General features: G+C 35.4%; 1 protein-coding gene across 1 annotated transcript in view; it reads right to left on the reverse strand.

Moving 5' to 3' along the window:
- Nucleotides 1-22,781, reverse strand: part of LOC134796199 (glutathione hydrolase 1 proenzyme-like) — a 58,717-nt gene extending 35,936 nt beyond the window's left edge. Inside the window, exons 1-2 of the mRNA XM_063768226.1 lie at nt 22,368-22,781; nt 9,596-9,678 (exon numbers count right to left, since the gene is read on the reverse strand). Of these exons, the coding sequence (XP_063624296.1) occupies nt 9,596-9,663 (68 nt within the window). The 5' untranslated portion in view covers nt 9,664-9,678; nt 22,368-22,781. The remainder of the gene's footprint in view (nt 1-9,595; nt 9,679-22,367) is intronic.
- Between the last annotated feature and the right edge of the window lie 949 nt (nt 22,782-23,730).

The raw sequence follows: 23,730 nt of genomic DNA on the forward strand, positions 1-23,730 counted from the left end.
CTTACTCGTTACATAATATATTAAATGTATAAGAAATAGTGCTCAGTTGGTAAAAAGACACAGTATTGTAATTGAATCTTTTGAAACCTAATTAAAATATTGTGATTTTCTTGTAGAAATTACTAGGTACCATTCAAACAGTTCTACAATCCTAAAATAGTACAACCCTGTTTTAATCAATGTTTTGCAGTTTTAAAGTTCCTATTTTTTTATCACGACTAAGAAAATACTGTAAATAATAAAAACTTTAGTGTAGTTAAACAACATTATAGCATAGTTAAACATTTAGCATGGTAACAAACACAATAACTTTAATTACACCGCAATTTTCTGGTAACTTTTTTAAAGATGCACCGTGAAAGTCTTTTTAGCAATTGTACCTATACCTAATTAGTCGCTGTGAAAACGTTTGAATGTCTTCAAAGAGAGTACCGTGAAATTGCCTTTGTTACATTAGGTATGGGCCGAATGGGCCGGTGTCAGGGTTGCCATATGCCAGGCTATCTGCCAGTAAGCCAGTGACCACAGAACATTTGGCACAGTACATACAGCGGCATTTATTTCAGATATGACAACGGACGCGCGGTTCGCGATGCATGGCATCGTTAAAAACTTTCAACCCCATTTACACCCTATCAGGGATGAATTTTCAAAAACCCTTATGCAAGTATTTAAATATAGGTACATACGAAATTACTAGAGTGGAGATGTATATTGATCATTTACCCAAGTTTCTGGTCAAGGTATGTTTATATGGTTACCAAATAAATCAATTAACGACTAGTAGATCAAACAGGTTTCTAAGCACCGACATTTGGCACGCTGCTGAGAATGTAAACAACGCCTAATATGTCTATTGTGTCTCTTAAAACACCTTCGATATGTCTACTACAGATGAAATAGAGTTTTGATTCGTTTGCGAACTTATTTATACACTAATAACGTGGTAATAAAACAATAAGTTATGTAGATATTTTGAAGCACATGTTCGATAATAATAACATAATACGCATAGGAAATTTTGTTCAAGGTCATTCGCAAGCGTTTTTTATAGTTAGTAGTATAGGTAACTAGGTAATTATGACAATATTTACCTTTGGTTTTGATAACTTGATACTTATGCAGTATGCAGTGTAGTAAATGATAGATTCTGATCTAGAGTTCCGAATTCTATCATAGTACCTGATAGTAAGGTGTATTCGGGTATTACCGAATGTCGGATAATTCCGAAATTCAGATGAAAATCACCCTTAATTCCATCATAATAAAAGTCTCTTTTCGGAATTATCCGACAGTTTTCGACATTCGGAATTACCCGAGTAATCCTTACCTACTTATCGTAACATAGGTATTAGGTATGTAACTTTTATGATTTCTGTGAGAGATCACATCTGTTGACGAAATTGGAATAACGATCTATTAGTAAAGGTCGATACTTATATGTTGACTAATCATAATCATATAGTGTAAGCTTTACGTATAGTACAGATGTATCTTAATATACAACTGCTGACAATTATTGCCTATTGAAATAAATAAGGTTTTAGTAAGAACTGAGAACAAGATACAGAGTTATATCATCGTTCAGTGGTTTACCTTGTCGCACGAGAGATCATGAGTATACTGTGGGATTGTGTTACATATTTGTAATTATTATTATTATTTCCTCTAATTGTAACGAAACATTTATTGCGTGGTTTAATTCTTTCTGATAACGTGTAAAAAAAATAGGATCATCCAGATATGGCCGTGGTTCATTCCCCCAAAGCCTTTTTTATAGCGGGATTTTGGATTCTCAGAGGTTTTATATGTAAGAAATTAATGACGATTCTTGTCAAGATTAAAGTATTTAATAAGTAGTTATATTTTCATAAAGTATATGCCTCTTTTTGTTATTTAATCCCTAAGTGGGGTAATCTAAGAACTTTCAATTTGCCCTATGTATATCTTTACGAATTAGGTAGGTACTACAATAGATAACGATAACATAAGATAGGCGACCACGTGGAAGAAGCCCAATGCGATGGACAGCGAAGGCACTAAATCTAAAATCCACGATGCACTGCACACTGCTGAAGATCGCAACAAGTGGAAGGAGTTAGTCCACAAAATAATTCGTGGAGGCCACGACCCTCAGCAATGAGGAATACGACACAAGGAGGGAGGAGCGACAATAGATAAAGTGTATTGGAATACTGTATTGGAAGTGCGTTGGCGTATGGGTTTGGTTATCAAAAGTTTTAACGTACGAAAACAAAAGACTAGAATTCCAATAAGAACTTTTCGCATTTGTTGGTTGTTGCCGTACCATCGCCCACACTGTTAACTGTACATCGGTGGACCTTATGCCTTCTGTAATAAGGTCCACCGATGTACAATTGTACAGTTAGGAGTGTTGCTGTTTGTACGTATAACTTTTGGCGTTCTGATCCCTTTACTGTGTCTCTTATCCTTGTAAAAATGTGATTCTTCACATTACCTATTCATGTTTAAAAAAAAATCTGTGTTATTAAACACACATTCCAGTTTATCAAACACTTTATATTTATTGAGCCGTAGATAAGTTTTTGCGACCAGCCTTAAGCTGTCCCGTGTTTAATCTAAACTGCGATGTCTATGGTATATGACCACTTTGATTACAAACTTAATTGCCTACTTAATATATACTTATGTAATCTACGGGTAATTAGGACGTAGCTGTTATGACACACGGAAGTCTTCAATTATTAATTCCAACATTTTTTTCCTTCGTTATTTTATACCTACAGATTAAAACATACGGTACTTATAAAATATTTCAAATTATTAATGGACACTCATATTCGCATTTTTTTCACTAAAATGGTTTAAACAATAGCACAACTTTATCATATCGGTCACTTCACGTATTCACGTTTACGTTCCGCACCGTGACGATGTCACGGCGCCGCGGTTGCTACTGGCTGCGCGCGCGCGTATCACAACATTTTCATCGGCTCGCATCACGTGAACTTTTCAACTTCCAGTTTCCCTGTTCCGTTTTTTTGCGAAACCTTGGACTGGAATAGAAGTTATGTTAACAAAATAAATTAAGAAATAATTAAATATCAACCCGCTTTGGGCCTTGGAAACTCTCCATTTTTAGGGTTCCGTACCCAAAGGGTAAAACGGGACCCTATTACTAAGACTCCGCTGTCCGTCCGTCTATCACCAGGCTGTATCTCGTGATCTGTGGTAGCTAGCAGCTGAAATTTTCACAGATGATGTATTTCTGTTGCTGCTATAACAACGAATACTAAAAACAGAATAAAATAAAGATTTAAGTGGGGCTCCCATACAACAAACGTGATTTTTGACCGAAGTTAAGCAACGTCGGGCGGGGTCAGTACTTGGATGGGTGACCGTTTTTATAGATAATGGTACGGAACCCTTCGTGTGTGATGTGCGAGTCCGACTCGCACTTGGTCGGTTTTTTACTCTCTGAAGCCATGCAGTGCCTGAAAGTGGGACGTGGGACGCATGTATTTTCAAATTAAATTGAGGCGTAGGTATATATATAGGTTTCAGTGCCGTAAAGATTTTATAAGATTTTTTTTAATTGCGTTTCAACTAACAGGATGTAATATTTTTTGGATCTTTTTCGAGCCGCAATATATTGCATTTATAGTCGTCACTTTTGACAGTTGTGACACTTCGTCGCGTCGGTAAGCGCGACGTTTTGAGTAAAAATAGAGTAATGAGACGTTGCGTGCTGAATTATTTTATGAGGAAAATTAAACTAATTAAAGTTTAATACTAACTACCCTTAGATTATGTGGTGATATCAAAAATACACGCGTATAATATGGACTGAATAACCTCACATATTAGGTACCTAACCTTTATCACTTGACTACTTACTAGACAGGGCTCCTGAATCTATTTATGAGCTACATTGTCTAATCCTGCTCAGTTTAAATATGCATGGTGTCCATTATTATAAGTAGCACGCACACAGTCGCGTGTCTCATAAAAATTAGCGCTCAGACCCGGGAGACTAATGACGTGCACGATTCAGCTTATTTAGGTTTAAATATAGACTCATTAATGGCTCATTTAGACGATGCGAGAACTCGCATGCGAGTTTCATTACATTGCGGTTTTTGATCGGTCGGTTGAATTGGGCGTAACCAACAGTCCGCAATGTAACTAAACTCGCATGCGAGTTCGCGCGCCGTCTATATCAGCCCTTACACAGAGCTGAAGATTCTACTGTTTTAATGACAGCAATGATCACAAAGCAAATGGATATTTGTGTTGCATGACTTAAGGTTATGCGACTTTCATGTGGACGTGATAAAATTAATGGAGTTTAAAGGCAAATTTTCTTGCCGGATGCTTATATTAGGCATGTTCCAACGTCCTACTTCGTAAAAGCTGATGTATGATTAAAGCCTCAGTAAAATGTACCCAAGGCGTTAACTGTCGTATTGTCCACAGGAAAGACGCCAGTTTTCCCGAACTTTCAATGACTTACTTAAACGTAACAGGTATTCTGCATTTTAAGGATTGGACTAAAGAACTGCATTCGATTAAATTTAACTAAGCTCAATAGAAACCAACAAGGAAGTTTCAAGAGATAAGGAAAAAATCTAGATACTTTACTAACATAGTTAAAAATACAAATATGTCATGCCACCCGATAATAGGCCTGATGACAAATTTTGAAATCCCTTTTATTATTGTCGGTACACTTGTATTGGTTCCGAAAAACACAATATTTCAGCTATACTCATAAGATTTAACATAGATAATTGCATTTTATTATAGCTAGTTTAAACTTCGCGCGAAAACGCCTCGCATGCCATTTGTGACGTCATTATTTAGTTGGTGGTAGGGTGGTAGACATTGTTTACATACTTACAGTTACGAATTTCCCTTGAATCCGAATGATATTGTTAATTCAGCACCATATATTACGATTAGGGATGATAAATACATTACAACAATTTATCACAATAACTCATTTTACACAAAAACTCTCACACGGTTGCAGTTTAAGATGAATTATTTAGATACATGTAAATTTTGAGTGAAAATCACCGAGCGCCGGTTTTACTTTTTAATTTTTCATTTTTTCTAATTACGACAGCCAACATGGCAATGATAGTTCCATTCAGCCAAATAATTAAAAAAGTTTGTTGTTGAAATATCGTATTATTTAGCATTTTATTTAAATAATAACAAATAGATATCTATTTTATATCGTGTAATAATATTTATTGGACGTAATAAATGTTTAGTGGCGAAATATTTTTTTTTTGCACCTTTCGAACTCTTTGGTGAGGACGTATAGATTTCGGTCAATGAGGTTGTCTATGTTGCTCTAAGAAATATGTTATGGATTGATGACGTCACTGTTTGGAACGCTTCTGATTGGCGTTTCAGTTATAATGGCCGATTGGAGAATTTTGCACTTTTATTTTATTGAATATCTTAATAATCCTTCAGTTTATACTGAGATTGGGCCATTTTTTAGAATCATATTAACATATATGTTTCTTTGAAACCATTATTTCCATGATTCTTTGTTACTTGCAACAGGCCTATTATGCAATGGAGAAGAATGAAAGGTATACTTAAGCTGGAAAGAGAGCAGAATCAGAACACGGGAGTATTAGATTTGGTAGGTGAGAATACATCACTGCTGAAAACGATTAAAAACGGAACGATACAGTTATTAATTGCCAGAGAGAAGAACGGAATGCACATTACAGTACCGACAAGAGTCAGGCTTTCCAAGTTCACTAAAATACAAAGTAAACAACAAAGGTGATCAGGATCAAAGTGGCAAGCACCAAGGCCAAAAAACAAAATTTCTCACGCACACGCTAAGCATTTTTTGCTCTCGATGGCACCACACCCACAGTCATTGTGACGTAACTATCTGACTGGCAATACATTTTGTACACTGTCCTCACTTCTAGTATTACTTGATCCCTATTTCCGTAATAATTGTTCCTAATAAAAGGTCAGAATAATTCGCTAGCGTTGCGAATATCTGGCAACGTTTTGTCAGTCGTAGTTGCTATGGTTATGGTTTTTAATTCTTCCGTGTATTCGATTAGTGACAGTAGCTAGGTAAACAAGAAAGGTCTCATAGCTCTTGTTAAATAAGATATATTCCATTATAGTAGGTATTGGATTGATGTAGCATCTGCCATAACATAACTTCATCAGTAGCTACCAAGCAAAAAATTCTTCGAAAAAACACCTCACTCATAAGATAATTTTATCAGAAAAATAATTTTATTATAACCTCCCGTAAGTACCTAATGTAATATTAGATTCTGCACCGTAACGTAATGTGATTCACATTTTCCGGAAAATGGTTAAGGGAAAATCTACTTCTTTTTTACCCTGTATGTACAAGAAAAATAAAATTATCAATGCCATCAACTTAAGAAGTTAGGCGCAATTTTTTTTTGTTAACATGGTTATCTGAGTCGGCCGGAAAAATCCGGCCCTATTTCTCATTACCCTAAAGACAAAATTCTTATAGCTAGCACAACCTAAAACTATTAACTATTCATACAATACAATATAACAATATCCTAACACTAATCTAATACCTAACTTTTAGCTTTCAACTATATTTACAAATTTTCATGAGCTAAGACTTAGGTATCTATTTAGACTGTGTGAGTGAATACGAAGTACGCTATCTCACTAAACCGCTTAAAGACAAAAACTGCCATCGTAAATTTTCGTAATAAATGTTGTACTACTATAAAACGTCTTCGTTACGACGCTAATGCTCGATAAATTAATAAATGTCAAAAATATGATATGAGGCGCACTTTATGAGCAATAAAAACAAAACTTGTAGGTACTTAGAGAAAATTTCCTGAATTTGCTTGGCAACACGTAGTATATTATCTAATATAATTATAGTCTTGGTTTAAATTATATGACTAAAAACTAATAATAGGTTCCTATGTAACGAATTTATACCATTAACCTTAGGTACTAGAAGGTTATATTTATTGTAAAAGAAGGAATACATTTATTGTCGTTAGCACAAATAATTAATGGTTCTAATTTGTTTGTTATGAACTTATAAGAACATATTTATCGTAGATATGGCAACTATAACAGGTGTGTGGTAAACGTCATAATTAAGTGTTAACTGATATTATTGCCAAGTTGTTGGCAAGTCATCGTTACAACTGATTCTGTTTCTTTTCCGAGGCGAACAAGTTGTGCGACTGTATTTAAAGCCCCGGAGTTCAGGCTCCTATTTCACCAACGTGACAGGTGTGACAATTCGACAAGTATCATTGTTGCTGACGTCACAGGCATCCATGGGCTACGGTTATCGCTTACCATCGGGCGGGCCGTATTCCTGTTTGTCACCATCATTGTATTATTTAAAAAAACTTTATTATATCGGCAAAAAACAGGTATTTCTCTTGCGATGTTTATGATGATAAGATGACAATTGTCACAAGATTTCAAAGAACTTTCGGTAATTCTTGACAGCAAATGAGTTCTGTGTCGGAATTTCGTGACAATTGTCGTATTTCTTGTGACAATTGTCATTAGCTTCGCAAAATAAGTACTTATTAACTGGTGATATAGTGGAGTTTTTTTTTTATTAACACGTTGGTGGCAAACAACCACACCGCCCGTCTGATGGTAAGCGGTTACCGTAGCCTATGGAGGCCTGTGACGTCAGTAACAGTGATGTCGACAATTGTCGGACCTGTCACGTTGGTGAAATAGGGGCCAGGTTCTTTTGTCACTCTCACAGATCGTAAGCGTAATCGCGGTATTATTTATAGTTAGTTTTAACGAAAAAAAAAAACCGGCCAAGAGCGAGTCGGATTCGCTCACGAAGGGTTCCGTACCATTACGCAAATCAAGTTTGTTGTATGGGAGCTCCACTTAAATATCTATTTTATTCTGTTTTTAGTATTTGTTGTTATAGCGGCAACAAAAATACATCGTATGTGAAAAGTTCAACTGCCTAGCTATCACGGTTCATGAGATACAGCCTGTGGTGACAGACAGTCAGACGGACAGACAGGCAGGCAGGCAGACGGACAGCGGAGTCTTAGTAATAGGGTCCCGTTTTTATCCTTTGGGTACGGAACCCTAAAACTGATCGATGAGCATACAAATAATATTGCGCATTTTTAAAAGCAGCTAACAATGGCATGCTGAATTAAAATACATTTTAAAAACCTCTCTAAGTGACCTAGATTATATATGTCTGTAATGTACACTACAAATCAATTTATCAAAGTATTAGTTCGTTGCTATTTTTGGTCGCTTAATCGAGTGTTGAAGAAAAATGCCGTTAGAAATTAATCATCTTCTCATTCTATTTTGTCATGTATTATATTTAATTTCACACAAAGCTGACATGAAAAACTAGACTGAAAGTGCAAAAAGTAAACCATAACGTCAAAGGCATTTGGACCGTTGACTTATAGAAATTAATGAACTAGACACGAGATGAATTGGAAAGTACCTCTTTGTATGTGTAAGCTGTAACCAGACTAATTACCTCCATCTGCGCTTAATTTGTTCGGGTTATCTTTCACCACAATGCTTCTTATTCAACAGCAGACATATTCAGTAACATTAATTATGATATCAGTTTGATTTAAATATCATTTCGTTACACTCACACATAAGATAAGTATTTATGCATCAAAGAGCGTTATTGTCGAATGTATTCTAAACGAATGAAAACGTGATTTCGCTTATTGGCTACTTATTGGTAGATGCAAATAATTTTTATGATGTTAATGTCCAAATTATGAAAAATCAGGTGATGTTAACTAAATAATTTTTCGAAAACTAATATGAAGATTTCTGGCTGGAGAAATATTTGGTCAGATGTCACAGTACAGCTACCACCAGTTTGACACGTAATATATATAGTACGCGTATATTCGCTAGCGTGAGCGTAACTTACTGGCATATCGTCCGCACTGGCATAGTGCGAGCCATGTAGGTATAGAAAGTAAGTTACGTTCCGCAGACGTTAGCGAATAGGTATGTCAGTTTGACACTGCTAAAGGCAATCATGGTAAGGCTTTACTGCTTTCTAGCGGCGGGTTCGTGTGACTCTTAAGGGCCTACTAAACTTACTAAAGCCGCGAATACCGCCACAGAATAAATAATAGTACTGCCGTACAGAAAGGAAACTTCCTACAAAAACGGAGTTTGACAGCGATTCAGGGTCGAATCATGCTATCCCTTTCTAATATTGGTTGTCATGTCAAAATTCAAGCCATTATCTTATCTGTGGTCGTGCACGCAAAGGGACGTCAAGTAGTGTCAACCCTAAAAATTGCTCGGAGCAATGCTGAGCCGAGCGGAGCCGAGTTCGGCCAGAAACTTTAAATTCGGACAAAATAGAAACAGATGGCGGTGTTACTTGCTAATAGCAAATTATAAAATAATTACCTACATATATTGTTGTAATAAACTTATGACTACGTGCCAATTTTTTGATGATTTTTGGAAGATGCATTTTAAGATCCAACAGCATAGTAATTACTACTAATTAATTTTAATAAGTACTAATTGTAAGATCCCAAAATGATGTGAGATGAACACTTACCGCCTACAGCACATTATTTTGGTGGTGGCGTCGCGGGTGTCGGTCACGGTCATGCTGCGGATAGTCATCTTCACGCCGGTTCACTGGAACAATGCGGTTATGATCATTAATACGTAGGTAGTTCAGCCCAGAGGGGCTACCGCGAACACTGTAGTTCGAAAATTGCGACCATCTTTTTCTGTCACTCTAATGAAACCTTAGTTAATTTATTGAATTGTATGTGCTTTCTTTTTAAAAATAATCTAACATAGTTCTTAAGTTAAGAGTTATACTAACCATATTATGCCTGTCTTCTGAAATAAATGTTTTATTTTAATTTTAATTGCAGTAACAGAGAAAGATGCCCGCAATTTGCGAACTTCAGTGATCGCGGTATATACCTAGATCCTCTGCAACGCTCTTAACTTGTGGACCTTGTGGACCTTGAGGTGGATTCTAATTTAGGAATTTGTTATGGTTTTGAACTGGTTTTAATACGAGCTTGACAATCGTCTTGGTGATTGTCTCATCCAAGAGTTGCACCTCATGCAAAATTTTCACTTAATTTCGCATGCACCAAACAGTGAGAGCGATATTCAAGGTCGTATCAAAACCAGTTCACAACCATAACACGTACTTAGAGCTCATTTAGACGATGCGAGAACTCGCATGCGAGTTTCATTACATTGCGGGTTTTGATCGGTCGGTTAAATTGGACGTAACCAACAGTCCGCAATGTAACTAAACTCGCATGCGAGTTCGCGCGCAGTCTATTTGAGCCCTTATAGTTAAATATAAATCGGGCTTCTGTCGTGGAAGAAAAGACATATTTTGTCTATTTTATATGAAACTCGCGGCTCGCAAAAACTGAAGATTAAAAGTATAAGTAAGACATCTCGGTTTAACGCGACGGTATTGAATAGCTACCGTACCGGTTACTGACACTACTGACCTAGCCAATAATTTATACAGGCATGTCCTTCGTTGAACTAAGCGCATAGATTTCCCATGTCGATAACTACATACATTGTATGTGCATACGAACCATTCATTGATGCAATAGCATTCACTAAGCAATTGTCAATAAATAGGTACCTACATACTTTACTTCATTTACTTGTAAGTTTCTCATGTGTACCGTTATCAGCAGAAGTGCTTAAGCGTTCGCGTTATAATCTTTAAAATAAAAATATGCAAAGATCATTTGGAGCGCTTCGGCTCCTACTTTAATTGCTGACTGTACTCGGGATGAAAATTAAAAAACTGACTGTTTTTCACGTAGTAAGGTATTTATATCAAACAATTGCCAAAATCTTTATAGTTTTCACACATATCGTTTGATTCAACAATGATGAGTTTCACCTACGCTAAGCGCCGTAGGTATTTTTAGAAGCAGGGACTAGTAAAAAATGAGGGAAGCTGGTCTCTGTATATAATTGCTTTCCTCACCGATGTTGCAGGTAGCGTTACTTTAACGAGATAAACTAGCTCCGTCCAATCCAAAATATTGCTCATGTAAATATTTAGGCGTTAATTACTTTTTGCGTAAAAACTGAGAAAAGTCGGGGAAACAAATTTTCACATAACCTTGATTATCAAAATTTTATAACAAAGTGTGGTTGCGCCACTATAAACATCATACTTTTTATATACATTGGACGTTGGACGTTTATCGTTGATGAGATGATGACAGAGCTTGGTCCAACGCTAGTAAGTAGAGTCAGACCAAGAAAAGTCTGCAGCGGATTTGATAGCCCACGCAGTGCACAAGTTATTTTAAACGTCAAACTTCTATGAAATTATGACGTATAAATAACTTACACTGCGTGGGCTATCAAATCCGCTGCAGACTTTTCTTGGTCCGACTATAGATTTATAGAACATTGACAGTTTTTTTTTAAACTTTGTCTCGGTTAGCAGTCTGTATCCGCACTGCTCCATTCACCGTCTGACGATCGGCATCTTCGCAGGAAGCATTCAATTCGCGTTCATACGGAGAATATTGCGAGGGTCCGTCCTAATATTAGACAGCGTACAAAGCGGCCACGATCCTCATAAAAGTCATAAAAGAACGTTTTCAAACTGAAGCAATCGGGCGTGAAATTCACCCGAATATTGTCTAGGTCTATGTATAGTCTGCACCTTTAGGTATTTAAATAAAAGTAAACAAACAATGTGTACCTACATTTTCGGGTAGTTCTAACATTTGTTGGTTAACCAACCAAATACAAAACCGCCTGGATCTGTCACTGAACGACCTGACTTTAACCTACATTATTTGATCATGTAATGTTTTCATCTACCCTCAACTGGCTTAAGGGAGCGTTCGAGGGAAGATTTTGTTTACTTTTATTTAAATACCTAAAGATACAGAGTACCTACCTGATATTTTTGCGGGCCAATTCCAATACATTTTATGGCGTGTTTGCTGAATTTTCTTTTATTATTATTTCCTTTATTTATTATTATTATTGTTTAATTTTGACAATCACGTTTACACATGTTACATACAAATTTGACAAAATTGATCCTATGAACGTTTATTGTGTTTTTATATTTATTTGTTTTGATGAATATTGCGATTATAAATACATACTTATAAAATTAGCGTTTTACAGGATGGTATAGCCGGTCAAACAAGTTTGCCAGGAGCAAAAGACGATAAGCCTACACGCCTACATTTTTCAAATTTGCCGCTCTTTTCTATTGACGGAAATTGCTTGTCATAGTATACATATGAATCTGACCGCTCAGCATGACTTGGGTTGTCGCGCGCGACTATATAAATATGTCAAGCGCGGCTGCAAGTGTGGAGTCGTGCCCGACAAAGTCGTGCTAAGCGGTCAGGTAACGCCTAATTCATTTAATTATCTACGATAATATAAACACCCATCTAATCAACATGATGTTAAACGTCTGAAGTAAGTATAGATCATTTAAACAACGTTACGTACTATTCCAGCGTATTAAGTAATTTTGCAAAGACCTAGTTTTCCTCCGACTTAATTTTCTTAGTGCATTCGATTTTCTTTGTAGAAAAAGGTTTTTCCGTGATTGTACAAGGACCTCAGGCTCCGTCGCAATGGTATTATGATTTAATTATCTCTTGTTATTACTGGAATGAGGAGTAATTTCAGTTCACTTATTCGTTGTGTAAATTGCGGTGCGGTGATATCGTGGCAAATACTATATCTACTCAAAGGGGTCGTTACTGTTATATTTACTAAATTTTGCCTTTATTGATTTTCTATCAAAATCTTTAAATAGGAGTGTGACTTTATCATGCACCTCGATAGTGTGTTTTACTAATTAAAAAACAACGGGTTTCACTCCGGGAGTGCCGGCAGAAGTGAAAACTCAATGACATTGTAACAGTTTTTCGATCAGGTCACGTGTCCGTCTTACGAAGCGTCTTACGTCTTACGCTGTCGCGAGTTTAACATTTTTTCCCCATCACAAAAAGTGTACAGCGCCGCTAAAGAAGTTTTCACTTCAATGATACTTAGTTATTATCATTAGCCAGCACTTCTAATGCCTTGAACAATTTTAGTAAACAAACAATTAGATACCTTACCTATTATACCAATCACTAGATTTAAGTAGTCTAAAGAAATCTAACTTGTTTTTTTATGAGCCTAATTAAGTGTTCTACTGCTAAGCAAAGGCCTTCCCTCGTTTTTTCCACACGACCCTGTAGTTTGTATTTTTCTACCATAACGTCCCGTATAGAAAAAAAATCTCTCGTTTGTGTCTCCTATATGTGACGTTCCACGGAAAAAGGTACCTTATGGCGGCTGGAGCTTACGCTGTTAGTCACGACGCTTCTATACGAATACGCTGCTACGCGTCGTAAGTGCCAAGCGCCACATGGTACCTTTATCCGTGGGACGTCACATATTATTTTTTAAAAGAAATAAAAATATCAGTTTCATCTCCGTTATTTCTACTTTGTATTTGGCAGTTTTCAAATATATTGGTAAGTACAAGAATTCTTCAGTATCCGAAGTATCAGTAATATAAATATCTTACTCAGAATCATGAACACGTACTATTGATACCAATTCATCTTTCCTCCTTTGGTAGCAGAGTAGAACATACCAGCATCGTTGGTTTGGGGCCAAATAATTGACCTGATCTCTGGGATAATGGTTGGGTAACGGGCATTAAGTACTTTCTTTTATGGATGATTAAAGACAATACGATGTGGGTCGAACTATTCCCAACAGTTCTATATAAAGAAGGTTTGTGTAGGCATGGTGTTACAAAAAAGCTTTAGGCCAGGATCGATTCTGACTTAGCCGGTTCCTTTTAATTTGTTTACCAGAATTTAACTATCCGTTCAAAATTTGACTTTTACTGTTAAATGTTTGTGTCAAATATTAGATATAGCATAAACATAATTTATTTAAAACACGTATTGCATGGTTACATTCATATACCTACTCATATACATAGATAATACTGAGTCTGATTTGATTGCTAATATTTTTCGGTAAACAAATCAAATACCATTTACCTAATTTACTTACCTATGGGTTTATTCTTACAGTATATTCGTATAGATACCAGCTATAACAATAAAATGTAGTAAACACTAGTATTGCTTTTATTTGATATTTTTATCTCCAAGTAAATTCATTGTATAAAGTGAATACTATACACCTATTGATTGTTTCTAACTTTAGCTAAATATTTGGAAGCACTAAGCAATATTAACGTCAATATCGATCTAGTTATAAATAGAAACTACATAAAATTACGCCCGTATTGTACCAAAGCCAAACATGGTTTATATCTATAACATAAAACAGAACCGGTTTGGAACTATCAAGTAACCATCCGTCTTAGAAGTCAAGGGTACGATGCGATACGACGACATTTTCATACTAAAACATACCTATATTTTACATATACATATATAGGTAGTTGACCTTGTAAAGTGAGTAGAGAGATGGATTTGTGGATGGCTATTTTTACCGAATTGGTTATGTAAGAAATTTGAATTTGAATTTTTAAACTTTCTTATTTTTGTTATCAAACAGGAGAAAATACACCACCAGATCTTGGAGTTAAAGAATTTGGGTAGTACCCATAATATTTCTAAGGAAACGGCATTTAGAGCGCTCTTTCTATGACATAAAATATTTTTTTAACCTACCTAAAAGTATTTGGTATCAAATTTAATACTTTAATTGAATAATTGATATTGTGGCTGCCGCGTATAATAACATTAATAAAGAATTTATATGTTTTATAATTTGACGTGTAATTTAATAAAATATTATTAATAAAATATCTTATGCTCAGTTACGTCTATTGTCTAATCCATGTAAACTGACGTAAGTTTACTAAACATTAATGGATGAGGCACACGATGGCAAGATTTTGTGATAAAAGTTTGAAGACATCAATGTCATGGTCTATTTGATTAATTAATTGGCCCAAACAGGATTTCCCGTAACTTAGGGTCCGAGAGGCGAGAGGCCCCTTAATAGGTATCATCCTTTAGTTGTAAAAGCACTTAGTTATCAAATCATCAAATAAGTTTAGGCACGTAGTGCTTCCTTAAGTTGTAATCACCTAAAATTATTATTAATGCAAAACAAAGTGTTAATTTGGTTGGCAGGTTAGTAATAGACGATTTAACAGCCTTTACATTTCGGTACTTTTTATCCCGTAGACTAGCGACACGCCTCGGCTTCGCACGGGTCTACAAATTATGCACCAAAACCTTCCTCAAGAATGACTCTATTGATAGGTGGAAACCGTATGAAATTCCGTTCTGTAGTTTTTGAGTTTATCGCGAACAAACATACAAACACACAAACAGACAGACGCTGCGGGGGACTTTGTTTTATAAGGTGTAGTGATACATTGGCATTTAAATATGCATCATTATTTAAAAAAACCGGGCAAGTGCGAGTCGGACTCGCGCACGAAGGGTTCCGTACCATAATGCAAAAAAAAAAACAAAAAAAAAAAAGCAAAAAAAATACGGTCACCCATCCAAGTACTGACCACTCCCGACGTTGCTTAACTTTGGTCAAAAATCACGTTTGTTGTATGGGAGCCCCATTTAAATCTTTATTTTATTCTGTTTTTAGTATTTGTTGTTATAGCGGCAACAGAAATACATCATCTGTGAAAATTTCAACTGTCTAGCTATCACGGTTCGTGAGATACAGCCTGGTGACAGACGGACGGACGGACGGACGGACGGACAGCGAAGTCTTAGTAATAGGGTCCCGTTTTACCCTTTGGGTACGGAACCCTAAAAACGCATCGAAATCGTGATTCGCGTTACTTTTTCCTTGACCTTTTTACAACCAAAAGGTATTTCCAGAAATTATACACGATGAGTCAACTTACCAATTCTTTTGACCAAAGGACAAAAATATTTTTTTTTTGTTGTCAAGTGATGGAAACCACACGGCACTTATGAAACTATGTTTACATTAGGTGTATTTTTGCCTAACCTAATAAAGCTGATGTTTATTTGGCGGATCAGAACAAACAACTAAGAATTGAGGCGGTAAATACCTTCCTTATATCGTCTTTCTGGTCGACTCTATGGGCCATATATTCATGAGAATTGAGTCACACAAATTAATGACAAAATTTGAACTCATCACTTATTTATTGAATACCGTTTTCCGTGTAAGTGGAATTGGAGTTTTTAACAGAAATCATATTTATAATTATACTTTCAGAGGTAAAATGTTAAAGGCCGTCCCATGCGATCGCCAAATCTGTCGTCGCAAGTCTGGTATCGTCTTGGGTCGTCCCATTCGTTTTTCGTAGAGTTCTTAAATTAGTCCTATTCTGCTTTCGTCGCTCATTCTACATTCGTTACAATCGTTGGTCTCCAGATATCATGTACAAGTATTGGGTTTCAGCATTTGCTTGACGAGGGCGGACCCCTTCCCAGTACCATCTAGACACGCGGTAGCGTGTCCAGCCAAGTTCAAAGAAAAAGGAACTGGCGACGCAGCAACCGTGTGTAATATTACACGAACCATTTCGAGCTACTTTTGACCCCTTCACAACTTGAAACCTACTTAACCTACACTAATGAAATCTGGCACATGTATTCAAGCCCCTTAGCTTGTCCAAAATACAAAATTTCATAAACGTAGCTCAAACAGTTACTGATAAATTGTGACGTTCCACGGGAAAAGGTACCTTATGAGGGTTTCTAGTTTCGGAGATATGAAATGTTTTGTAAAGAGGTGAAAAATGCTCAATTTTTTTTTTATTGTGTGATCTGAAACCTTAATGCGTAACGTTTGTTTACCTGTTTTTATTTTTGTTATAAGTTAGTTATAAGCTTAGTAATGTCGTCTCAGAGTTTAGTAGAAAAGGTACCTTATGGAAAAAAGATTGAAAATTCCCAAAAAAACTAGTCAATACGGGAAAAGAAGGTTGGTAGAGAACTGTATTAGCATTCTGCAAAACTAATTTGATAATTTCAGTTCTGGTTGGGGCGCCTCGCAAATATTATAACCGTACATAGACCGACATCACAAATCCAAGTAGCCTGCTATTATACCAAAGTTACTCTCGTCAAGTCTTTCTTAACTAGAATAATCTTCATTTGGTTTGGTCGCATGCAGTAAATCAGCCATTGGTTTGCTGAAAAATGCCAATACCCGACGCATTACCTTATGGAATATCTGAGGTCATTGAACCTCAATGCCGCTTATCTTCAATAGCAACCGAAATATATTATTGATAAGAAATAGACGATTTATACCATCTTTAACCCCAAAATATTATTAGTTTATCCTAACTGTTCCATCATCATCATGCCTCATCATGTAACTTAATCACAAGGTACCTTTTCATTACATACAAATTATTGGTCTTTTTTAAGATTATTATGACGAAGAACTAATTAAATTTGGGGCAGTTTAATGTAAATTAATATTTTCTATTCATAAAAGATAAACTGTAATATGATTGATATTTTGTAGTGATGTATTATTAGATTTATTTCCATAAGGTACCTTTTCGTAAATGTATGGAGCAAATACTGTTATTGTTATGTAAGTTTAAAGTGGCATAAGGGGTTAAATATAGTATTTAGTTGGGGTTTTAGGATTTATTTCATTTGAATGACAGAATTTCTTTCATATGTGCTCAGAAAAATTGATTGTGTGTCACATTAAAAGTAAAAATATTCAATTTTGTGATTTTATATGAAAAAGTCAGAAAATACATTTTCACCTCTAAATCGGTATTGTTTTTTGCTTAAACTGTCTGTCAGTGTCGTTTTCTAATAGATAAAATTTAAATCTTGAGAGCTCATTGCAATCAATCGTGAAAATGAAATAAAACTTTATTTTCAAGAGATTGGTTAGTATACACATAAATCAGTCGATATCAAAAGTTTCTATTTGCATTACAGAACAAGTCGCAATATTTTTTTAATCTCAGATATATAAGGTATTATTATTTGTAGTCAACTATGTAACTTACTTCAGGAACATAGTTTTTTAGGCGGCTAAACTTAAAACTTCTCTATCGTAAAGTTGCTCATTTCACAACATTATTTTCAAAAAATCATATCTCTGTAACTACGCAACCTAGAAGGTTGATCTTTTGTGTTATCGATAGCTTATTTATTGTAGATTACTGGGGTATGCATAACTCCATACCCGCCATAAGGTACCTTTGACCGTGGGACGTCACAATTAACGTTTAAAAACCGGCATTTTTGTGACTGACTGACATATAGATCATAAACCTAACCCACTTCCAGATGACCTAGAAACTTGAAATTTGGCATCAAGGTAGACTGTTAGGTGTATATAGAGAGAAAAATCTGAAAAGTGGAAATTATTGATATTTCGATGGAAAAAAAATAATTAATACTTATAGACCAAAAACCTAACCCACTTCTAGATCACTTAGAAACTTGATATTTGGCACCAAGGTAGACTATTAGGTGTATATAGAGGAAAAAATCTGAAAACTGGAAATTATTGATATTTCGAGGGAAAAAAAATAATTAATAGTTTTAGACCAAAAACCTAACCCACTTCTAGATCACTTAGAAACTTGATATTTGGCATCAAGGTAGACTATTAGGTTTATATAGAAGGAAAAATCTGAAAACTGGAAATTATTGATATTTACATGTAAAAAAATTAATTAGGTAATACTTATAAACCAAAAACCTAACCCACTTCTAGATCACTTAGAAACTTGATATTTGGCATGAAGCTAGACTATTAGGCGTATAAAAAAGAAAAAATTCTGAAAACTGAAACTTTTTAACAATTGACCGCGCGTTAGCTAGGGTCTCCTTTTCAGCTTAGGCAAACTGCTTTTCTGATGAATACCTACTATAGTAATTTCTGTACAAAAAGTAATGATATCCCAACAAAAACATAAATGTGAAATGAGAGCCAAGTTCAATATTAAGAATATGTGTCGTTGTTGACTCGCTGACAAAAGAATTGAGATCTATATGGGTGCCAAGTTCTGTGTTGTGTAGAAAATCCTGAAATTATAAAGGAGTTGTCTTGGCTAGTTTTTACGTATAGGCTACTTTTCTAAAATTTGGTTTGTTGGTAAAAACTAGCCAAGTCAAATCCTTTATAATTTCAGGATTTTCTACACAACACAGAACTTGGCACCCATATAGATCTCAATTCTTTTGTCAGCGAGTCAACAACGACACATATTCTTAATATTGAACTTGGCTCTCATTTCACATTTATGTTTTTGTTGGGATATGATATTCTTCATCAGATATATATAACAGTGCTGATATGGCCGTTCGTTCTACTGTAGAGTTAATGCTTTTCAGGCAAGCTTAACAACAAAACACTCTGAACTCAAACAACAACAAGAAAGTATGGTTGTCTGTAAAGTCGGTTTACGGACGATAATTTTGCGTGATAACGTCATAAGAAAACATTGATGAAAAATTGCATACTTTAGCCATAACGTTACCATGGAGATCTGTCCACAACGTTACCATGGGTATCTGTCCACAAGGTGACACTTTTTCGTGCATGCTGCCGGTGTTCATCGACGTTATCAACTTATCACGTCAAAAACACACTAAACAATCTAAATAATTAATGTACCAAATAAATGCTTATTTATTAAAACAATAAATATTTTACTGCGTTACTACGGATTTCAGATACGGCCGCTTATGTTTCATTTGGATTTACAGACATTTGAACTATGTACGAGGGCAACTCTGAAAGTTCTTAGAAAAGGCTACTTAGAGATCATATAACAAAAAGAGGCATATTATTTATGAAAATATAACTCTTTATACTTTTTTTGAGGTATATGCAATTTGGTCGTTATCTGTGTTTCAGGATTGATGGCAATTTGGAAATTGTACGTCGAGCGTTATTCCAATTTCGACCTAAGAATTTTTTCGTATTACTATTTATAACGATTTTCATCGTGGGCTCAGCCAACAACAGAGTTACAGCAGGCTTCAGTTATAGTTTCATAATGAAGCCTAGTTCTTGTACGTCTGTTTATTTTTTAAATTACACATTTAATCGCTTTTGTAGTTATTCAACGGATGATCATAGAGAAGCATGTCATTCAAGAGTGACGTTAAAAGTTTACATCGCACAGTTGTGCGGTTAATAAAAAATACTGGCAAAAAATTGTATATCAGTAGTTTTTGATATCCCTCAGTATTCATATGACACTGTTAAAAAAATCTTGCTTAAATTATTTTGTGTCAAAAAAGCTTGAATCCCGATGGGTACCTCATGAATTTCATACACAACCTCCGAGGGCCTAAAATCGCCATACAAAAAAGGCATTGGAAGAATGAGCTGTGTGCGCTTCAGGGTAATCCTATCCTAATAAAAATTTGTACGCGTGGTCAGAAAGAGATAAAGCACGCATTAAAATAAAGAGTAACGTCCTAATTACTTCAGCTTTTTCTATTCTAAACACTTTCAGTTTGCCCTACGTAGGTACACCACCGGAGATAAAGGTTGTCAGCCCTGACCCAAATATTAAAAAATACATATCTCGGCAATCCTGCGTTATTTTCATTCAATTTTTTTTTCAGTGCTGCCTCTCGCAGCATTGCACCGTTTTGTTTAGAAATAAAATGCTAGAGTTGTAGGATTATCGAGGAAAAAAATATTATACAATATGTTAAAAAATACATATATCGCCATTCTGGATCATAGATTTTAACTTTTTTTTTTATGAAATGAATACTTCAAAACATCCCTAATAGATCTAAAATAGAATAATTAAAAAAAGATGCACGTAAAATGAGAAATTACGTTTCTTAGGTTTCTATTATGGACATTTCTCGAGTTTTTGACTATCTCCAAAACTATGCATGATAGAAATTTTGGAGGTTCACTTTGAGCATTATTTTGATGAGGTTAATGCGATGAATTAAAATATGAAGATAGTCAAAATTGATCGAAAACCCCACACTGTGCGCAAGTCTCGCGCGGCGTGTCATTAGGTACTTTTTTCCCCTCTGAAGAAGCGGTTCAGAGGCTGCTTAAATTTTAAACTAAAAAAATGATTCCCAGTAACTTTTTTCTTTTACGGGAACTTTTTATGGTTTTTAGGATTTTCTATGAATTGAACCTAAGTCATAATTATCCAGGCTACTAACACTATTACATAACTAATAAATACGTACATTCTTACTTACCAGTAAATAGCTTACATACGTAGAAAGTCTACCTACCTAAATGTTCTAATTACATACCTAGCCATGTTTAAATTAGCACTTTTAGGTAAAAGTATTTGCCATTCAATATTTACATTCCTAATTGCATTTGTAAACAGTTCATAATTCGTACGCTAATTTCATTTGAAACCAGAAAAATGAAAGAACGACGGATATCATGTAGGCAGTGCATGTAGGTAACGGTTACGTCTGTGGAATATTGAATATTGGTGGGCTTGCATAAGACAGCCGGCTGTATTCGAACAATGAGATACGTCAAATACTAGATATTGAAACGATATGGATTGGATATGTCAGTGTCAAAAGTGACGTTTTTGTTTGAAGAAACGTCGATTTTGACACTTGTTTGACACTGACATATCCAATCCATATCGTTTCAATATCTAGTACTTATTTCACTTATCTCATTGTTCGAATACGGCTGAGCATGTCAATTGGATAGAACATAACTCCGTGTCCATTAGGTATGGCTTTTTTAGACAAAACATAAACTCTGTGTCCGTTATGACTTATGACTTTTTAAAAGAAAGTGGCTTGGGAATTGCTTTAATAATTCAGGTAAGTTAGATCGTCTATTTCATATAATTTAACAAGACACTGACTTATTGGTTAAGGATCACCTATGTAGGTATATACAATTTAAGTAGGTTGTATTTTAATGTAGGTATATGTCCTTTCTCATTTTCTGTAATATTCTCTAGTAGAGATAAGAGAGAAAAGAAATAAGACGAAAGAGTATACAGTTTATAGAAATTATATTACTTGCATTAATTTTATGGGTAACAGTGCGAGTATAGCTATACCTACTTAAAATACTGCTAACGAAGGTTGTTTGGTAACTAGAACTGCATTTTGTGCATTGTTGTTTAAATTCTTGAAAGTGTTCACCTACTATTTAACAAGTATAATCGGCATATAATCTTGCAAGAATATAAAACAACCACCTAAATCATTATATTACCTTTTCAAGAATACGCAAAGAAATACATGTTTAACATCGATATCTTCATCATTAACCATGTATATTCATAATATATTAGGTACAACAAACTTGACTTCGGTACGAACATAAAACCTAGGCATTACCTGCGTTCTTATCAGCAAAACCATTCACGTGTGCAACACGAACCACATCAAAGTAAACCAGCACCAAGACCAATCCACGGTCTAAACACTTTTGGTAAAAACTCACACAACCCTTTAAAGAAAGCACTTTTGTTTCAAATTTCATAACACATTATCAAAGAAAAGGTAACTAAAGATTTGTTCTAAATTTGAATTTAGAATCGGTAATCGATAAATGGATTTAATTTGTAAATTAGTGAGCGTAGGGAGTGCGCGTGCGCGTCGGTGTCTGCGCGGTGCGCGCGATCAGTCGTAACGCCGCGGGACCGGCCCACTAACTAGTAGAACTTTTTATACGCATCCTTTTAGGGATCAGCGGGACCAGCAAAAACTTGGAACACGTTTCATCCTCCCGTTTATACTTTATAGACTGACGTGCTCGTGGTTGTTAACTTCTGGTTTAAGTTATGGATAAGATGGTAATTATAACGATTTCTGTAGGTACACAAATTGTTTGGTTTTAGTGTGGTTTTATTGCGAATTTGTTGTTAGTTTCAATTAAAGCGAAATTGATATCTAGATGGAGTTTATGCCTCTTTCTTACCTACCTATTAACGACGACGTTTTTTTCTTCTCTGTAATTATTTACTCGTATCGAGTTATCTTTTGCTTTTGTACTTAGGTGTGTAAACGCAAACAGTTATTGTCACACTTCAAACAGCAAATAATATTATTTGTTATGTGTTTTTGACTTGTTAGTTATGTACCTACGCATCGTGGGTTATCCCTATTCGTCATTATAATATGTAGGTAGGTAGTTCACCTAGCAATCACTGTACCTACAATATACTTAATAATGGCATTACTCAGGCAAATTCATTGGATACTGGACATTGACATAGATATCTAGGGACTGGCTTTACGGACAATAATAATGAGGCATGACTGGGGCCAGTACAGCGGTGTGACACCGGTACAACGCTATTGGTTGATGAGTTCGCATCACGCGCGCGATTAGTCGATGAGTTCGCATCACGCGCGCTATTCGTCGCAACTAGTTGCGTTAGAATGCACGATTGGCTGGAATTCGTGAGTCACACCGCTAAACTAGTACCATTTTTAGTGCCCGTAAGGCCAGTCCATAGATATATACGTTAATGATACTGGATGACTGCGCACATTGCGATTCATTATTGTTCGACTCCATTGAATTGTTCGATTAACCGAGACTAAAAATACTTTAAATAAATGCATTTGACTCACTAAAACTTGTATGAAGACGTTATAATTAAGTAGGTATTTGTTTTCATCAAATCTGTACTCCCATTAACAAAAACTAACAAATATGATTAATAATATTAGATTATGGTTTTAAATTGAAAGG

This window comes from Cydia splendana, chromosome 13 (genome assembly GCF_910591565.1).
Source record: "Cydia splendana chromosome 13, ilCydSple1.2, whole genome shotgun sequence".
Taxonomy (NCBI): Eukaryota; Metazoa; Arthropoda; class Insecta; order Lepidoptera; family Tortricidae; genus Cydia; species Cydia splendana.